This window comes from Dicentrarchus labrax, unplaced genomic scaffold (genome assembly GCF_905237075.1).
Source record: "Dicentrarchus labrax unplaced genomic scaffold, dlabrax2021, whole genome shotgun sequence".
Classification (NCBI taxonomy): domain Eukaryota; kingdom Metazoa; phylum Chordata; class Actinopteri; family Moronidae; genus Dicentrarchus; species Dicentrarchus labrax.
Genome location: NW_026136701.1, coordinates 19,946,831 through 19,968,760, shown reverse-complemented (window position 1 = coordinate 19,968,760; position 21,930 = coordinate 19,946,831). Strand labels below are relative to the sequence as shown.

At 39.0% G+C, this 21,930-nt stretch overlaps 1 protein-coding gene across 3 annotated transcripts in view; it reads left to right on the top strand.

The window, feature by feature from the left end:
- LOC127368213 (netrin-G1-like) overlaps nucleotides 1–21,930 on the top strand; it is a 57,098-nt gene that overhangs the window by 15,272 nt on the left and 19,896 nt on the right. For all 3 annotated transcript variants that reach the window (XM_051408788.1, XM_051408799.1, XM_051408781.1), the window contains exon 3: nucleotides 12,138–12,781. In XM_051408788.1, coding sequence (XP_051264748.1) covers nucleotides 12,138–12,781 — 644 coding nt within the window. The remainder of the gene's footprint in view (nucleotides 1–12,137; nucleotides 12,782–21,930) is intronic.

Sequence of the window (21,930 nt, the reverse complement as noted above, 5' to 3'; positions counted from 1 at the left end):
AAGCTATTTGGCAGGCTGGCTCTCTGTATCTGCCCAAAAAACACAACTTGGCTCACTCATCTGCCAAAGGAAGTGCATGTGCATGTGAAGGACTTCCCCTCCCTGAAGACACTGTCTATAATTTTGGCCAGACTGAGGAGTGTCAAGCAATCAAGCAGTGCTCTCGTGGGAAAGGAACAAGTTGAAAGCTTTCACCTCAAAAGTCTGTGTTGGTGTGAATACAGCTGTGTTACAATGACAGCTTTTTTTTATAAAGGTGCCATAATATAACATTGACTGAAATATTGTTTGTTAACACAAGTCTGTAGTGTCTCTTGCAGTGTTTTGTAATGAAATTTCAGGCTCTGGAAACAGATCTCACAGATTTCACAGTTCATATTAATTGGCACCAATGTGCAGCAGTAATCAGTAAGTATGAAGTTAAATTACAACAATGAGCTTCATCATTTCAACTATATTTTCATGAACCGACACATATAATCTATGTTTAAAAAAAGTTTTATATTTAAATGAACAGTTTAACATTTTGGGTAATATGATGATTCACTTATAGTCCTATTTATTAAAAGTATCTTGTCTGTTTAACTCATACATAAATAAAAATGCTGAATTACATATTGGAGCGAGGTTTCTGTGTCTCCAGCTAGAGGCAGAGTGAAAGAGCAAGTTCCTGGTCCTGTCCAGTAGTAAGAATGTAAAATTCATTTAAAATCATATTGACATTATTATGATTTTACTCAATCATATGTCATGTGGTTCACTTATATAATGGAGGAACACCATTTGTCTTTGTAGATACCAAACTTGCTGTTTCCTCCTCTTCCCAGTCTTTATGCTAAGCTAGGCTAAAGACATCCCATCTGCAGCTCTATACTTAATGTACAGATGTAAGATTGATATTGATCTTCTCATCTTACTGTTGGTAAGAAAGCTAATAAGTGCATTCTCCAAACTGCTAAAGTATGCCTTAAAGCTGTTAGTATGTACAGCACATCAACTTTGTATCGTGTTATCTCTAAAATCCCCCAGAAGTCAAAACACTGTCTGTGTTTTTTTGAAAAGGTCAAGCATTACAGGGCAGAATTTTTATGTTTTTGTGTTTGTTTTTTATTTTCTATTTTGAGAAATCATGAACTGAGTCGAAGGGGAAAGACTTGAAAGGGAGAAATAATGGCGAGATGACAGGCAACTGTTGCGACCCACCTCCCCTTAGGAAACCCAGCCATCATGTTGTCACGCCATATCGATCTCTGAGAAAGAGTGAAAGAGACTGTGCTGTAAAGAGAGAGAAGGAGAGGGAGATATGTAGGGATGAAAGTACAGTGGGGAAGAATGTTCCTTTCCAAAAGTGGCTGGTGTGATTTTATCATGCTCAGTGAAAGGGTGACATTTCAGTAATGCTTTATTCCTCACTTTGGCATTTCAAATTAATAAAAGCCTCTAATAACTATGCAGATTGAAAAGATGGAGGATGAGTTGACACACAATGAGCTAACACACTGAACAATGCAGCAATTTCACTCTCGCTGTCTCTTGTTCTTTCTTTCACTCTCTCAATTTCATCCCAGTTTCTATCAATTTCTCTGCGATGACCCCTGCTTTCATTGTAAAAAAGGCTCAGAACTGGGTCTGTGTCCTCTGATTTTCTTCTCAATGAGAGAGCACTTAGAATCCCTCAGTGGCAGATTTTCATGTGTTTTGAAGCTGCTTATATGAAGCTAGTTTAAAATCAGTAATGCAATTTATTTTAGAATAGTTCATCAGCATATTGTTAGGGTGGAGTCATTCTAGGGTAATAAATGAATTACACTTTTTGTTTGTTTTAAATTGTTCCACACTATATGGCCTAAAAAGAGTGAAATTTGGGTTTGTTTAAACAGTTGTGAGTTGCATAGTAAATTGCTTACTAAGTGTTTAACATCCATGTCTTGCGTGTTTTTGCTTGTGCTAGCTGTATAAGCATCCACTGACACCTCATTGCCTGCATAGGTGTCAACACGCCGTCTCACCAGGTGAGTGTTTGTCACGCTACTGCTGTTCTTAATTACTGTCCGACAAATCTCACTAATGGCTAGACTTTTGTCCAACTTCCTTCCTATCCAAATTTATTCCAAACGTTAGATTTGATGCCACACTGTAAATCGCGTCAGCGTTCTTGGGCATGTTTGTGTGTGTACCCACCTCGCAAGCCACGCTGCACTAACGTTACTTTCGTCACAAGGCGTTGACCTTTTACCTTTTCACAAGAGCAAAGACGCAGCAAAGCTTCACTAAACCGATTTATAACTTTGGACCATCAACTGGTTCATGGTATATTTAGATCAATCCAGGGGTTTCCCATCTATAACATTAAAACCGATATCCAACTCGTATTAGTAAGGCTTTACGCCATTAATAAATAGACAAAATACAACATGGTCAACATCCTTCTGTTGTTGCCTCTGTTCTCTCTCTCTTTCTGTCTGTCTCTCTCTCTCTCTCTCTCTCTCTCTCTCTCTCACCCCAACTGGTCGAGGCAGACGGCCACCCACCTAGAGCCGGGGTCTGTCCGGGGTTTCTGGATGTAGGAAGTTTTTCCTTGCCGCTGTCGCTAAGTGCTTACTCATGGTAGGAACTTTTGGGTCTCTGTAAATAATGCTATAAGGAGTTCGGTCTCGACCTGCTCTGTTTGAAAAGTGTCCTGAGATAACTTCTGTTATGAATTGGCGCTATACAAATGAATTGAATCATTTGAATTGAATTGAATTGAATTGAATTGAATTGAATTAAATTGAATTGAATTAATTAGTGAGTTTTTTTGGTAACTTTGTAGTCAGACCCTCGGCTTCCAGTCTCTAAGCTCAGCTAACTGCCAACTGACTGTAGCTCCTAATGCACAGAGAGAGATTGATATTGATTTTCCCATCTAACTCGAACAAAAGCAAATTAGCGTATTATCAAAGTGTTGAACTATGAAAAAATGAAATATGAAATATCTAAATTGTCATATGGGCCCATCTTTATCCAAAGTTCCTTCTGAATGATGAATAATTTTTTTTTAGCAGAGTTAAAGTCAATGAGATACCAACCTACAACCTTGTTAGTGTCGTGCTCTTTCTCTACAGGATCAAAGGAGATGCCTGTAAATCCATTCGATGTGTTTATTTTACACACAGATAACTTGTTAAGTACTCTGTCTAAGTATCTTGATAAAAGAGATATCAATTTTTACCGCACAAGCAGGCAGCGTTTTATCCAGTGGCTGTGCCGATTGCAAAGAGAGAGAGAGCGAGAGAGAGGGATCTAGCAAAGAGAATTAAACATACTCTCATTATAGCAATGTTAAAGCTTTTTATTGAATCCTGACATCAGAGGGAGTCTAATCCAACACAACCAAGCTCACACACATAGAAAAAATGCAACCACACACACATATACATTGATACACAGGAAAATATACAGGTAGGCTCACATACAGATACGCATACACAGGAAAACATAAAATAGACACAAAAGACTTTTCAGTTTTCCATATGTAAACTTTGATATTTTTATACACACCGGAAAAAAGAAAAAAGCCCACCACCACCACCTCCATTCCCTATGATAATAAGGCGGTGTTAAATTTACCCCAGTGGGACTCTGCCACATGGGACAGATAATGAGGCCAGGTGTTAATTAATGTGGAGTGCGTTTCCCCTCGTCTACCGACGCCCTGTGAATCCCAATCAAGGCTGCGGCCCTGGATCACGGCGCGGTTGATTTGCCAAGCAGTGTACTTCAAAAGGCCAGACTGGCTGTGCTGCAGTCCTCAAAGGGACTGCTTTGGCGAGGGCTACGTGCCAAAGGGCGGAGTGCTTGGCATGTGGCAAATCGAAACATGAGCGCCGGGAGAACTTCATGTTTTTGTTTTGATCAGACGTCTGCGAGGATTGCAAGTTACAGCCATCACCTCTGCACCTTCTCATGTGCTGTTTATTTAACTACCTGATCCATATGTTTTCATTTTGTTTGCTGTGTGCTGACTCACATGACACTTAAGGGAACATATTGATGATGTGTCTTTGCACATTTGACCTTTGACCTTTAAACTACAGATCATGTATGCCTTTCTTTTCTCCACCGTTTCAAGCAGCTATTGGTTTCCATTCATTTCTGTACAAAGTGAATATAATAATAATATTGCAAGACTAATATAATGCTTTCAATCTTGATTAATCTTCTTAATCTCCACAAAAGCACTTCAGAATTTATCACATATTTCTTAAGCATAGCTAAAGCAAATGACACATAACCCTAGCATTATCATGGTATGATGATCTATCTCATAGGATATAGTGACCTCTGCAGCACCAACTTTGACCATACTGCATCCCTTGCAAGTCCCCAAACTTTATGGAAGTGCAATACTTAAGCCGATTAATTTGAAAAGCCTGCACTGAATTACTTATAGAAATTAATGTATACATGCTTGCAGCCTGGATGCACAACCTACATCAGCAGCATGTGTGCATTGCGGAAGGTCTTTTATTTCAGCACCCATATTAACAGGTTAGAGCAGCCACACTGCCCGCATGAGCAGCATGTCCCACGCGCAGCTGCAGCAACACTTCATTAGAGAGTAGAGGGATTGCCTATTTTTGGCACAGTTTGAAGCTTGCGCAGTTCTCAGCAAACATAGACAGTGAAAGTTATCTGTTGACAGTCATATCGGCATTATATCAGCAACCTTTCAGTTTAATAAAAATATAAATATATTTTTAAACTCAACACCTGCTGTATCTGTTTCAGATTAAAAGCTTTCTAGCATTTATGTGGACAGAATGCATACATTTGTTAACCAGGCTTTTATTTTATTGTATTTACCAAAGGCAAACTAAATGTAGAAAGATAAGGCTGGCAACAGTAGCAGTGAAGCAGAAGCAGTTACCATTAGTGTACTTAATGTTGCACTGTGATGGATTACATTTGTGTTTCCCAAACCTTTTGGTTTGTGAAAGCATAAAATGAAGCAGTATTTAGATAATCAAAGGTTATGGCTGTTTATGAGCAGTTTAACCAGTGTTTTTAGTGCTTATCTTCTCTGATGGCTTTCATCTTTGGAGCCATAAAGAGCTGACAGTATGCAGTAAGTAAGAGAGATATTCTTTTTCTGTCTTATTCCTTAAATAATTTTGTGACCCTTCAGAATTATCCTTGGACTCCTAGGTTGGCAATCACTGGCTTACATTGTTCAAGTAGGTTTGGGCTAATTAATTTTCATACAATACAGAAAATAAAAGACAGTGGTTTTTAATGGTGTAAAAAGTACATTTAAACTTCTAAAACACATCGGCATGCTCTGCAGAATCTTAAGCTCTGATGTAAAGAGTATGTAATCTGTAGTAAATTGTTTAAAATGTGTGAAACAGTTAGTAAGCTTTGACAGGCTTGAATGTCAGGATTTCTTTTTAGGCAATCCTTCACATGTCCTGACCATTTAGATCATCAAACTATCATGTAAGATATTATTTCTTTTATATGCACATTACTGAATTGCCGTTATGTGTTGTCAGGTCTCAGGCATTCATAACCCTCCAACCTCAGATATGATATGATGGAGCACTCACAGGTCAGATGAGCAATCCTCCTGTCCTTCGTTCCTCTGAAGGTCAGAAGAATGAAAAGCCTGGCTCTGTTGTGAGCCACTGCTGGCCCTGACTGCAGGTCATTAAAGCTCTATTGAGTTTCTGCCAAAGCTCTGACTCTCCCAATATCTCACCATGGCTCATCTCAGCTGTCTCTTCCGTCAGGGCTTATACCGATCCCAGAAAGGATCAACACCCAGTCTCTGTGTTCACTTTACACTTGAGCATTCCCTCTTCTAAAAAGCCGACCTAGATCTACCTTGATATCATCCTTTTTGGCCTGTCCTCTGTGTATCACCACAAACGCATCATCTTCAGTTATATCGAGGAACTATGTGAGTGCAGGGCAAAGAGAGCTTGTCTTTTTGCACTGATTGAAAGTTGAGAATTTATTGTGGTCTCTGATGGCGATCTTATGACTTTGTCAAGAGGTGCTTCAGCTCAAATCATCGTCATTTTTGTTGTTCTGGATCAACTCCCTGAGCACTGGATCACAGGCGAGTGATATCACCGAGCTGTCATTTGTCAAATTCTCCCCCTCTGGTACACCCTATGAATGAGGATAGGCATCCGGAGGTGTGATAGAGGGGGTCTGGGCCAGCGACAGGTCTGCAGGTGTCATACAGCAGGTTAGGAGGTGTAAGGCCGAGCAGGATGATGGGCTGATTAATCCAGCAACACCTCAGGTCCACTGGGAGACTTCTCTCGCAGCCACAGAGGCTCTGCAGTGAGTTACTGAGGGTAAACCAGTGAAGTACACACAGGTCACAGGCTCATTTATTTCTTTTTACTGTATGCGTCACATTAAAACTTTACCGCAAATGGTACATGTAAAAAGTTATTCTGGTCATCATCGCTCTTGGTATGTAGTGACAAACAAACAAAATCCAAGGAACCAAGAAGTTAGATGATTGTATACTCTATGTTTTGAACAAACCCACAGGTAAGACAAACTAATCTGGAAGTGAAAAATGGTAAAATAATTACCAAAACTGTCCCTTTTAAACATTAATCACAGTTAACAGACTAACTTCCTAATTTCCAACTTTTACCTGTAAAATGAGTTTCAGTGCCTTTAGGGATTGTTGTCAACATTTCCCCAAGTGGTTTACATAGTCTGGACTTCATTGCATCAATATTGATGTGTTCCCAGATTTAAGCATGATAACAAAAATGAGGCCCAGGTCGTACTAAAATAAGATTATCCTTCAGCGGTCTTTAATAATTAAAATAATAATCTTGTGCATTAAAGTAATATATTGTGATCTAAAAGTGTATTATAAGAGCATTACATTGCAATTCATGCAAGGCTATGCCTTGTCAGAAAAAAGAGTAACAGAGGATAAAGAGCGAGAGAGGATGGATGTACAGTCTTTATTGTAATCATCATCAGCTTCACATTCCTAATTAAAGCATTAATTATTATCTTAAACACACATCTCAACCAACATTATTGTATGTATGTACGCATGCATGTTACAGCATCAATGTAGGTGTGCATTCTGAATATGTTTTTGGATGGCTTGGAAGTCATGATTTGATTGACCCACAATTTGATTAATTGTAATTGCTGCAACTGACTAACAGTTTTATAATTAGGCCTATCATTATTATACCCTTCCAGTGTTGTGGCGTCTGACTGAAATGCTGTGCAATTTGTGTACTGAATGATCTCTTTATATGCCGTGGGCCTCTGTTTATACCCCAAATAAATTTCCCCCAGGACTGTTTGATGACTGATAGCAGAATATTTCTTCTTTTTTCCTGAAAGGGTGCATCAGTCAAACAAAGTCAAGCCAAATTAATTTAGCAAGTATTTACTAAGCAAAACTGTCTCAGAGTGATTTACTGGGAGACAAAGCAGTGAGCAATTCTCAGACTTTAAGCTAAAATGTCACAATGGTGAAATAACAAGCTCGCCTAAAGGGAGATGGTTTGAGTAGAAAGCTGCTGTGAGTTCAATCTATGATCTGAGCTTCAAGTCCAGAAATATGTCAACTGAACTGATTGGTTGGATTGCCTGCACCCATCCTTCATACAGGAGCCGTCATTGGACAGAGGATTTATCTGCCTTATGTCAAAAGGCACATCAACAGGTTATGCTTTGTCAATCTCACAGGCCATATGTCACTCATTTAAACATCTGCCTCACATCACATCATCATGGGCCCGTGTGTGTTTGTGTGTGCATGTTAGTGTGTGTATTTCCACATTTTTGGATATTTTCTGTGTGTGAGAAAACATCAAGTGCTGTACTTTTGGCACAGTTTTGTGTCAATATTTATTATTGATATACAGTAATTTGTGTGCAACAAATATATTCTGTGCTGTGTTGTTTGTTCCTATAATAGAAACCTCAATAAACCATTGAACAGAACCATGAAATTACATCTAAATATCCACTGAACCTTCATGGCAGTCTGAAGACCCGAATGTCCTGATTGTGTTATATTCCTGTGAATTACATTTGGATGCACATTCCCAGCTCAAGTCTCCGTCTCTCTGTCTCTGTCTCTCTCTCTCTCTCTGCCTCTCCCTCTCTCTCTCTCTCTCTCTCTCTCTCTCTCTCTCTCTCTCTCTCTTCCTTGTTCTCTTGCTCTCCTACTGTGTGACACCCTGATATTGGATTGACCTTATAGGCTGCAGAGATTGGGACATCATTAGCTGCGACCAGCCGCAGACTTGCTGCTCAGGCCTCCTACATTAAGCCACTGCCCCCGAATGGATCACATAGCATTGATAGAAACCAGCTGGGCTCAGATACACAGCACAGCCATGGTGGCAATAGAGATGTCAGCAATACCAATAAGAGACAGGCCATTAGAAACCACTGCAGCGCTGTATGTAATGTCAATAGGTGTGGAATTATCCGACTTCTATGACATGAGGTAATGGGATCCTTTAAACATACAAACATACAATAAAATGAGAGGAATTAAAGTAGAAGTAGAAGTAGAATATGTAAACATCTTGTGTAGTGTTGAAAAAAAGGTTAATAGCAATATCTAATAATATATAATAACATAGATTTTCTGTAAATGTATAGCATCCAAGCACAAATAGAGATAACCCTGTTGATTCAGGATTATGATGCCATGGTGAGTCACACAAGATACTTTACAACAGTTTTTGCAGGCTCCTCGTAACAAATAAGCTGGTTTATGAATAAAATAATATAAGAAAATTAAGAAATATATAAGTATATGAATATCAAAGAGATATTGATCAAAACATAGATTTACAATATTTTAAACGTACAAATACATGTAGTTTTTATTAATGTAATTACATCATCAACATGCTAAATTTTGGTTAAAAGTGACTCTACGATAACCTTTAACTTCAATAATGATCCCCGCCAGATTATACTTTCATGGCAGCAATGCTTTTGTAAGGACAGCCCACATATTTTTCAGCTGGTCGATATCTCATTTTGGTACAAAACTCTTGTTTCTCTCTGATTCTCCGCTGACTATTTCCCTCTCCCACAGCCATGCTCACAGGTAAAGGATCAAGCTGAGAGGGCTTATTGTTTTTCAATAGCTGCCCCCTAGCATAGTTCTGAAGCCCTGGGTCTTAAATGACCACAGAAGGTATTGATCTTCATAATGCACTGTTTTTGTTGTTAAATAACCACCACAGGAAATCCGATGAAAGGTCCTGACCTTTCTCTAAGTCTCTATCATTCCACCTTCACTGGGCTGTATAAATGCATTCCACTATGGAGGGGATTACTAGGAGACAGTAAATACTGCACATGTCACTTAATGTTAGATTGGAAAAGTGCCTATACATTATTGACTGTTATTAATGATGGAAGGGCCTTTTATGAAAGGTTTTTTTCCAGCCAGCTTCCATATGTGAACCAGCTCCTTGGACAGAATGATCACTTCCCTGAAGGCCTGAAGTCGAGGCAGGCAGCGAGAGAATGATTATGGATTGAATTTATGACTGCGTTCCACTGGTCTCTGAACACTTCTGCTGGCATGATGAGGCAAATTTCTCTCTCTTTAAACCTTCTATTTACTCTGTTTCTCGCTGTTCAGCCGGAAAATTGTTTTTATCATTAGCCACAGATGCTGCAGTCTGAGTTCTTTATATCATCTGTGAACAAGGCTCCCATTTTGGATGATGCAAAGGCAGCCACCCCGCTGCTCCCTTGAAACCTAACCGTGACAACAAATGAAACAAATATAAGTGAAAATTCATGCTCTCGAATGACAATAGGGAAATCACTTTCTCTTACCTCCCTCGCCCACCATGTACGGGCAAGGTCTGAGCTCTGAGCAGACCTCCAAGGCTGTTCAAGCACAAGTAGCTAATATAACGAGCCTCAGCACACATCATTGACAAACAGTTGACACTAGTACAATTTATCGTCCCTGTGGCCAAACTCAGCAGCCAACGTCCTCCCTATTACCCCATAATGCTGTCTTTCAGATCTCTCTTTCTCTGTGCTTCTGTTTTCAGGCTACAGCGTGGCCTTTCAAGCTTTGTTTCGCATTTGTGTGTGGGTGTACATGGGCACGAGAAGAGAATACTTTTAGCAACTGGGATCTTCCTTTAAAAAGCACATTGCAAAAAAGCTCTACTCTTACAATCTCTTTCCCTCCCACTCTCTCTTATTCTCTCAGTCTCTGTCTTAGCAGCATAACCCTTATTACCCTCCTAATTGTATCATGCAGTGGTCTTTTGAGTCAGCTGAGCAGGTCCAATGACCCATAATCGCTCAGTCTTGTTCTACCTCATCGTGTAGTTTTCGCTTATAGCTGAGGAGCAGGTTGCTGATAGCATATCACAGACCCATGGGAAATAAAATGGACTGAGAAGATCTGTATCTAAAAACAGGCAAGTCATACATATATCTTCCTGTGAAGAAGATAAAGCATCAAATGATGTTTTTCTTTAAGCAAGAGGAGTTAAGGGTCCTTACTCAAAGACAAAAAGCAGCCATTGGTCTTTTCAAATAAAATATAATGGCGTCTGCTTATCAGTATTCCTGCCAGTGATCTTCACTCCACAAAGTGGCAGTCTGTGTTGAATGCACTGCAATACCGGAGAGATAAGCGGGTAATGTTTCAGATAGCGCTGTTCTCACCTTTAGATAATTTTGCGTGTAGAGTGTCGGATGATTGCTGATTATCGAACCGCTTTACAGTTGATCTGAATCTCATCTGCACTTAACCTCATTGTTCCTGGAGCAGAGGTGAGAGGAATGTCAATTGGAGTGTGTCTTGAGCTCTCTGGCTCTGTTTCAGCTCTCTCTCTCTCTCTCTCTCTCTCTCTCTCTCTCTCTCTCTCTCTCTCACTGGCATTCACTCACTCACTCACTCTCTCACACACACACACACACACACAAGGATACATACTGCATGTGCACACACAAGAAAACACATTCGGAGCTCTCTACCCCTCTCACAAACAAACATAAACACATCAAGAGCTCCTCTTTCTCCCCACTAACACACTCAACACAGACATCCACACTCAGTGGATGCCTATGGTACAGAGCAGACACAGGCCCATGAAAAATGCATGTCCCTTTGCGTGTTTCATAAGAAACACTCATTGGGATTCCATTCCCATCTCAGCTGAAATACCTCACAGGAATATCAATTACACTGGCAATTTGGGTGGCAGTGTAGGTAGGAATGGTGCTGAACGAGAATATGGGATCCACAGTGTCATCTTAATGAGAGGGTCACTGTCTCCTGCAGCTCTAAGGCCAACATTGCTTGCGCGGATTATGAAATACACATTGGCCTGAATGTGATTCCGCTACCATACACAATAGTATTTCTATAGGGTCGATAGGATGGTAAACCAACAGGGAACTGGAAAAACAAATAATTGTGGACCAACAGCCAACCGGGAGATGTCATTGTGAGGGTGGGACTTTTTTTAGTGAGCTGCTTTATAACTAACAACTGTTCTTGGATTCCACTTTTCCTCTGAATATTTTATTCAGAACTAACTAAAAACATTTCAATTGCTTAACTTGCCTTACTAAAATTATAGAGCCTAGCTTATCCCTACCTTTTTCTCTATTTGTCCATAACTGTTGTACAAAACTCTTTCTGCACAAAGGTAAACTAGCATGTTAAAACTTCAGATATTTTATAGCTTTGGTCTTGATTTCAAATGTTTTCACCATCATTCTGATAAATTATGATCCAATTTTTGTCAGTAAGTTTGCTTTAGAACTGCTCAGCTAGTAGGGAGAGCTGCTTTCTGATACAATCCAAAGGAGCCAACAGGAAATTCACGCAGTCTAACACAAAAACCAATTAAATTCAGCCCTAAACCACTTGTCAGCTAATTGTGAAAAATTAATTTCATGACCTGGCTCTCAGGTATAATTACTCTAGCTGTTTTTGCTTTTGTTTTATTCTCAATGGGTTCCCTTTTGTGCATTTTTTGAATCATGACAGATACTGGCCCAATTTTTCGTACATGTAATATTGAACTCTTCATGTATTTGAATGTAATGTGCACTTACACGTGTGTATCTATTTTTTTTTTTTTTTATAGGAGAATCCTTACATGTGCAACAATGAATGTGACGCCACCACTGAGGAGCTGGCTCATCCTCCAGAGTTAATGTTTGACTTTGAGGGTCGCAACCCCACAACTTTTTGGCAGTCCACCTCATGGAAGAAATACCCAAAGCCTCTTCAGGTTAACATCACGCTGTCATGGAACAAAACCATTGAGCTGACTGACGACATCATACTCACGTTTGAGTCAGGCCGACCAGAGCAGATGGTCCTGGAAAAGTCACTCGACTACGGCCGGACCTGGACCCCATACCAGTTCTATGCCACTGACTGCCTGGATGCTTTCACTATGGAACCCAAGACAGTCAACGACCTCACCCAGCGCACCCTGCTGGATATCATCTGCACTGAGGACTACTCCCGAGGCTATGTGTGGAAGAACGACAAGACAGTACGTTTTGAGATAAAGGACCGCTTTGCTGTCTTTGCTGGTCCTCGGCTACACAACATGGCCTCACTGTACGGCCAGCTGGATACCACCAAGAACCTGAGGGACTTCTTCACCATCACCGATCTGAGGATTAGGCTGCTGAAGCCAGCCACTGGAGCCACCATGGTGGATGAGAATAATCTGTCCAGATACTTCTACGCCATCTCTGACATCAAGGTGCAGGGCAGGTAAGAGCTATTTATATTTTCTTACTGGATTTTGATTTGAATTAAATCAAGATTTGACGTTTGCGTGCTTCAGCCACTTAAGCTGTTTTTAATTTAAAGCATCTTGAGTTTGTTTTACTTTTTAAAAATTGTAAGTGAAAGCTAGCATGGTGCTGGTTTAAAGTTCACAACCTGTGCCCTGCTGAGCTTTCCAGTACACAAACATAAGTAATGTTTTATTTAATATTTCTCACAAAAAAAACAAATAATTGTGTGTATCCTTCCTCAGAAAACATTTACACAGCTGATTTTACAATATTTTCAATCGTGTATGGTTTACATCCATGTTTACTTGTTAGCAGTCTTTGCAATTTACGGCTGTTAACTGCCATTCAGTGGAATAGCCTCAAACCTTGTTTGAGAAACAGGAGTTGTCAAGAAAGTCACAAAAAGAGCCTCCAATTTTCTGTACAATTTTCTTAAACCAGTATCTATATAAGAAGAGCACATCTCACACATACTTTTCCATAGAGTCCGAGTTATAGTTTGTTCAAATAAAATTGGTTGCACATAACACCCTTAAAAGTCCAGTGTTTAGGATTTAGTGGCACCTAGGAGGGTAGTTGCAGGTCACAACTCACTCCCTTTCCCTCCCCTTCTTAGTGTGAAGGACAAACTATGGTGGCCGTAAAACATGCAAAAAACGTGACTGTGCCAATCTAGAGATTTTCTTTGGTTTTCTTATACTCAAGGAAATCATTAAAGTTGTTACATAAAATACCTTAGCAACCGAGGTAAGGAAAAGAACGTACCTCGTTAACGTGACTTAATCTTAACCTTAATCTTAATTAAAGAAAATATTTTACATTTTGTATGGAATAAATCCTGTCCATAAATTATCACATTAGATACCTCACATAGCTGCAGGAGAAATGATGAGGTGGACATAGATGGTAAAAGATGTAACCTTGTTGTAAAACGTTGTTTGTTTAGTTTGTTTGCCAATTACACTGATTTTATGGCATTATAATTATCACAGACCATCAGTATTAACCGGGGGTGGCCAGCCATGTGGTATTGAGAGCCAAGAGTTTGCATGTTTTCATTCCAAACAAAGACACCACACAATAATTAGCACTACTTCAAGTAGAGAGGAAGAACTCATCAGTGAGATCACCTGCTGAGCTGATAAGTTGGAATGAAAAACTACATACTGTGGCTTCTCCATGGTATATTGACCACCCCAGTATAAACCAACCTTCTTTTTTATGTGAAAAACATATCTGTTATCCCATTTCCACAAAGAGACGTAAAGAAAATTTATGGTTTTCAGAAAGCACCATAAACTGACCAACAAATGAACTGCCCCATTTCAAACATGGGGGGAATTCTATTAATGCAATTTCATGATTTTAGTGAACTGATACACTACATTGCTGATTACAACTGGTTGGAATTTTTAAAATGCAAAGAAGTGTCAATACCTCCTTTCTTGGTCCGTGTTTACAAGCATAAAGTGTTTGCGTGGCCTAGAATAAGTTCAAACCAGCTAAAATATCTGTTCCTAAAATAAGTCTGAATCAGGAAAAAAGTGGCAGCCTGAGCAGAAACTGAACTCTAGTCTCCTAAATTACTTATTATAACCCTAACTTGACAAGGACAGAGGGCTGAGATTGCCTCCTGTGAGCCGTGGCAAAGAGAAGAGTTTTAATGCATGTCTCTCTTAATTTTTTATTACAGACACACATCAAGATTCCACAGACATCTCATACTCTCATAATATGATATCATAATTATTGGGTCATGTAGCACAAAAAGTCGAACTTACTTTCCATGACTTTTGATGAATATGAACATTTTACATCATTACAAAACTTTGTCTACATACACAAAGTTTCTTAATGTAATTAATTATCTTGCCAGGTGTATTACACCTACAGATATCACCATCCACACTTGTCCCCTGAATCACAAAAAGTCTTGTATCTGGTGGTCTTTCCCTACTCTGGTTATCAGCCCAAGTGCCTTTATGTGTTATCCTCTAGCATCAACCTCAATGCTAGAGAAAGGTCAGCTGCTAGTGTGGCTAAAAAGGTTGCACACAGAATCATTTATGATCAAATGTTTCATGATTGAGTTTTTTTTTTTTTTGTTGTTGATATTAATTTACGTTTTTTATATACCTTTAAACAATATAAGTACAGAGAGGACAGCCCACAGGAGAGCAGAGAGACAATTTCATGTTTTATTGCTCAATATACAATGATTTAAGGACTGCTCCTTATAGTAGAATGTCTTTTCTGCATGAATAATTATAAGAAACATGAGAAATTAGTGTAGGAGGGAACTTTTGGTGTGGATAATTTCATTTGTATAATCTTAAACAGGAGACAAGCTCTTTGTTTGCAATGTAATGTTATGTTCATGTAATAAATAAATAGACTGTATGATTAATTAGCGCTTCATATATTTGTTAAGTTTAAAGTTTATTAAAGCCACAATAAAGTCATTTTTGGCCACTTGGGGACAGCAGAACAAGCTGTAAACATGGAAATCAACTTACAAAATCATTTTGGCAAACTTATCAGCAAAGAATTTAGCATTCATTTGGAGTTGCGTTTCTGGCTCTGGTCTGATCTTCACCAGCAACTTGTTACCTGCTAATTGCTTTACTGTGTTCACCAGCTAGTCACTAACTTTGTCTGTCTGTCATTTGTTATGGTGTACCATGAGTTAATAAGATGTTATTGCTGCAAACAAGGACGATGAAAGCATGCATTTGCAGGCTGGAAATCCAGAACAAAAAATCCAAAAAAGATTTGAGAGTTGTGACTGCAGAATGGGGTGGTTCATTACAAGAAACTCCCTTCACATTACACACACGCATTTGATCCATTGTTAATATAAAAAGGATTGATTAGTGCAGCCAGTTTTCAAATTAGAATTCTGTTTCATTGGAAATTAGAATACTCCTCCCTCTCTACTTTAGGTAAAGGTTCATGGTTCACAAACTTTCCAATTTTAAAACCAACAATTTTTGTAAAATTAAGAAAACTTTTAGTGCATATGTCTGTAACACAGCTTGTAATGCTTTAGTGTATAATAGTTTTCATCAGTGTGTCATCAGAATGCCTCTGTGATTTTCAGGGAATGGAAACATTGTCGTTTCATGACGCATGGAAATAGCCCACATGATGGTCGTAAAGCCTCTACAGCTGCTCTCCAAATGGGACCTGTGTTGCTTGCTGCAGTTGGTTTATATGAGGATAACTAGGTTGGTAATGACCCATTAGATGGGCCCTGGGTGAATTGAAACAGTTAGTCCCTAATTAGAATTCAGTCGACTTCAATGGAAGATTAGAACCATTAGCACGTTGGCTAATTGGTAGGAGACTAATCTTGTAATTAAGAGCATTTGCAGCTGATTAAATGGTAATCATCAGAGACACATCAGTGAAACGTGAAGACATTCAAAATTGCCAGGCTGTGGTTCCAAATTTAGCCATGCCCTGTTTAATAATGAGTAGATTTATGGTTTAATCTGTGAGGTTTCCTTTTTTGAGGAAGCAACAGTTTTTGCTTTAAATAACAACTTTCAGATATCTCTAGTATTTCTTAATCATCTCTGACTGCTGTTGGCAAAGCTGAACAAATCAGTCACTGAACATGAGCTGTCATGACTGGCAAAATGGTGACAACATTTTATGATGTTTGATAGTCTTTGATCACATGCCATACCAAGTTTTTCATAATGGTGGCATGTGATATTCCCAAGTCAGCTCCATCAGAGAGATACACATGTTTTGCAGTCAGACACACTCTTCCAATATTCACACTCGTACTGTTAACATGAATTGATGAGTTCTAGATTGCAAGGCCTGCAACCCAGCACAGAATAGCATCTCCCACAGATATCTTATTTTGCCATTCATTACAAAGAGTAGCAAAAGGTTGGATGAGGGGGAAATAAGCTATTTTGCCCAATTTTCAAACCTGCCCCTGGGCATCAAATTCAATTTTCCACCAAAAGTTTGCAGTGAGAAAGAAAAGAAAATAAACATACGATTTCTGTCCAGAGGTGGATCAGTAACTCACTTGAAAGAGGGTGATAGAGGCGGGTGGGGAGAGAGTGATTAGAGTTCCCACCAGCCTCAGCAGCCTTCTGGCTACAACCAAATGTGAAAGCCTTATCACAGAATGGCCATCCTGTCTGAAAATTCCCAGAATACTTCACAACACTGATAAACTTTCACTCATGCGCAACTGTATATTTGCAGTGTCAGGTAACCTGCAGATATGTTCATGAATGTCAGAGCTCTGAATGGATGGATATCGGCATGCTTTAAAAATGTCAAATTATATGTCCACAGTGATCTATGAATGATTTAGCCTAATTTTACATTTATATTTAAGAAATGCTTTACAAAGATAAAAAGGTAATATAAAAATTAGTTACAAATGAATAAGTGATTTAATTAGATGAAAATGAAGAAAACTCACTTGCAGCCAGCGAGCATTGTGACTGCCAAGCACACACGCTGCTCAGGTGTGAACGAGCCGTAAGAGCTTGATTTTATGACCACTGAAAACACAAAAAAATACAAATTGGCGGAAGTAAATAAACAATAACAATAAAAATTATAATATTAAAACATCATTATCGACATGTTTCATTTGTGGTTTTGCACAAGTTGCGAGTACACATTTTTAATGATTGAGGCTCATTATCTGCAGGCTTTTTAAAGTAATTGCGTGAAGAAATCACAAATTTAAGTACCCGAAGCAGGTTGTAGTAAAGCAGGCACTCCAACAACAGTAAATTAAATTTCATTCAGAAATGAAAAAAGCTTCAGATGCCACACGTGACATGACAGTATAAAAAAAAACATTATTTAATAATCTAAGAATTGTTACAGAGCACATGTTTACAAAACTGACTTTACAGGGCTCAGAATCACATTGCACTTAAAATACTGTGACAAATCTTCCTGTGCAATGTTCTTGCATGATAGAAAAGTGATGGGTAAAAGAAAACACACGGAAAAGGTAGAAAGGGATTACTTTTTTCACCTCTCTTGAGTGAGAGTCAGAGTGTGTGGCGGGGCTAGCCGTGCTATTGATTTCTAATGTTATTCCACATCAACGGAAAACAAAAACCTTGAACCGTGCAGGCTGTCCCACCTTTCACGTTTCCCTCTCCATCGTTCCTCTCTTATTGATCAGATGTCTGCTCGTTAATTAAGACATGACCGCTACCGGCTAGCCACGCGGTCAGAGCTGCACATCTACAGGGCTGCAGCAGGGCCTGGGAATGAGAGGCAGCTAATCCATAAGTGCTAATGTGCTATTTCTCTCATCCCCCATGTCATTCTCTATTTTTCCCTCACCTTTTCTCTTGTTTTTCTTTTTCTTACCTCACTGTTCCTTTCTCTTTTTATTTTTTATTTTTTACTTGGTATATAAACATTGTGTCAAAGTAACCAATAGTCTTGGCCCCTCATAAGTTATTACTGGGTATCTAGCTTTAAACTAGGGAATTATTAAATTGTGTTGTATCATTCAACGTAATGTCTAAGCTGAATGTTAGTAAATGATCTCGTCCAGAAATGATCACGTCCAAACATTATTCAACAGTGTAAACCGTTCAAGTTACTGTAGTATCACAAGTTGTAACAGTTTTACAAAAAGAAATATGTTATTCAGATTTAATAATATTCATGCAGTTCATGAGCGGGACTCATGCTAACCTAACCGATGTTATTTGGTCATTTAATCTTATATTACTGGCATATCATTTAGTATGTTGAAGTATTGAAGTTTTTTTGTGAAATGTATTTTCTCAGTTTGCATCTAAAACATTAGATTATGAATGTCAGATATGTCAACTAATTCCATAATCTAAACTGGTCATAATGCAAGCTATAAGTGTCTCTACTTAAGCACTTAATGTTACACTATGACATTTTAAGTTTGAACTTAGCTGATGCAACCTGCTCCAGGATTACCAATTGTTGATTTTTTTATCAAGGACTTATTGATCACAAAACCAGAACATTTAATCATTTTTCATTTAGGAAAATATTTTTGATACTAGTCTTGTACTTTTCAATTCCCACTGAAAACGCTGCTTTGTAACACACAGGCAAGTTAGACTATCAAATGTTAACAAGACTGCAGGCTTTGTAGAAATTAAAAAGAGAGATGTTTTGTTCCCCACTGACTTTCTATGCTGACAAATGTTAAACAAAACCAAATTTCAAAGACTAAAAAACATATTTTACCCTGAACCTTCCCTCTGAGGTATACTTGAGAGTTATTCAAAGGCAATTTGGATACAAAGAATAATAGTTTTAGATAAGATATGAAACATTTTACTGTTATTATAGGCTCCCCAATGTTCCCCTCGAGCCATAGACAAACTCTGTATCTCCCTTTCCCAGTGGGAATCCTGAACTCATAAAAGTACCGTATCACACTCTTCAAATGTATCTTGCACTTAAAAAGAGTCTAAATTTGTAACTCCTCCACAGTGCATTCACATGACGGGCATCACACCCCGCTGAACCACAAATCTAAGCCCCGAGGATATCTACAGTATGTGCTCTCCAATGGTTGTATATAGAAATTCTAGAAGTAGCAGTGTAATGATATTACACAATATCATCTTAATAATATGTGAGGACATTTCCCTCCCTCATTTAAACTACTGACATTTGAACATCCTTCTGGAAAAATTGCCTTCTCTCTATCTTCACGTGTCTCTTTCTCTCCTGCTTGTAAGTTCATAAGGCAGGACAGAATGAATCAGGAGGAAATAAATCAATATTCCTCTGGAGTGGCTAAGTAAAGGATGCTGTTGAGAAGCTTGATGGAATTTGTTGTTGATTTTTAGTCCAGTGGATGGAAAAGATTTACAATTTCTTGACTGCTGCAAAGTATATGTTCAAAACCAACACATTTCATGACTATTTCTCAGATAAATGTACACATGCACTGTGTTTTGACTATCATTATTCTAGCAATGTGCCGTCACCTCGTTTTGTACAATATTCATACCATTGATTGCTCTGCTCAATTTTCATTTATTACCTTAATCAAACGAGTAACATGACATCCTCTGTGAGTCCTGAGTGCAGGCCACTTTTGTTCGACTATCGCAAATGCACCGCCATATGGTACTTTGTGCAAATACTACACTAAATCTGTATGTTCCTGTAGGTTGTCACCCTCTAAAAGCGTAATTGGATGATGTTTCAACTACTACAAAGACGGCAGAGCATTCAGAGTCACACAGTGTGCAAACAGCTTTGTAGCTGGGTTTTTAACCGAGCCCATGTTTTTGTACTTTTTCCTCCTTCAGTATTTTCACATGCAAAGATTTTTTAACCCAAATTTACCCTCATCTTTGAGCAATTTCTATTTCTTTCCCTTTGGGGACATGTGCTGCCACAGATGGATGCTTTTTCCTTTCATGTCTGGTGAAGACTGTGTCAAAGCCTGCTGTTTATTTGAATCAGCCATTGCCAAAGTGCAATTGTTGATCCACTATTGGCATTTTATATCATGACCAAAGAGTTACCAGTATATTGTTTGGTAGTGGCACAGTAAAGGGCTGTGAGCTGTGATCTTTATCAACCATCAACTTTTCAAAACATTCTTTATGACACGTGGTTGCATTGCAGAAATTGTTCATGAACTAAACATTTCTAAATATAGTTATTTCCCCGCTGTTAAGTTAAGAAAATGTTACGTTTGGAAGAGATACATTTTTTTGGCTTAAAGCTAAAATTAACACTGAGTCAAGACTATCAAGTACAGGGCACAATATTTCTCTTGGAATTGGACTGGAATCTTCCTTGTTGCACCTTTGAATGTCTACATTGCTGCTTTGCCCTTCACAAAACCACACAAGCCAACACAAATTGCACACACACCCGCGTATATACACAAAACAAGCACAATCAAACTCACTTGGTCTTATCCAGTCTCTCACACACACACACACACACATGCCTCCAATCCTCCAAGCCTGTGCCCTGTGAACCATGACAGCTGTAGCCAGCTTGATTGACAGAGTTTGAAAGTCAGGTTCAAGTGCAGGTTCACACGACCCACAGCGTTACTTCGCTACCACTGTAAGGTTCTCACCGGCTATGCCAACGCCTGCTCACTTATCTTCCACCAGATGCCTGTCACATGCTGCGATGTTTTCTGCCAGTCATCTCCCAGTCTCCAGCGTTTAATTAGTGCTCATTAAGGCCCAAGCTTTCTTTGTAAATAATATATGGAGAGAAAGTACATCAACATAAGCTGTCTCTGGAGGACCAGCATCCATGAATAGTAAAATTGTCAACATGTCCTTTTTGCTACATTTATTGTATGATCAAGCTTTACTAGTAGTAGAACAGACAAGGTTGTTGAGGCTTCATGAGTTCACATTAAATTGTGTGTGTATAGGTTTATGTGTGTTTGTCTTCTCTTGAGTAATGCAGTGGTGGGCAAAGCATGTTTTTTTCTCATTACATTAAAGTATTACGACTTTCTGAAAACAGATTTTTTATCTGTACTTTCATCCTTCATACCGTAGTGGGTGAGTACATGCAGTAAGCAACACTCACATGCTTCTGTGTTCACCCACACGCACACACAGACTACACAGGGTATGCAGCCGGCCTCTGATTTCCATATTAATATGTCTTTCCCATTGCCGATTTCTTCACGGCTTCCTCCTTGTCTCAGCGGCTTACATCACATGAATGAGACGGCCCTCCACCATGAGGGCTGAGGTGGGACGAGGGGGGGTAGACATTACCATACTGTATGCCTACATCAATGCACAACTTCAATAATAGGCCCTGTCATTGAAACAAATCACAGTCTTTCAGTGGCAGTGGCCCAAGCCACGCAAATTCAAATTTCATTTCGCCTTGGCAGAAAATTGAAGCAGGGGGAATTAACTTGTGATCCATTCCTAATATTTCTCCAACAATTTGGGCAGCCCTGGCGGGGCTACTTTATATTTCAATGGGGGACGCAAACAATTTGCTTGAGATGTATTACATTACACCCCGAAGAATGACAAAATTGGCCACCGCACAGAGCGACGAAAACAAGCCTAATCGGACTCTTCAATTTCACGGTGACACAGCCTGGTGTAATAAGGTGACTCT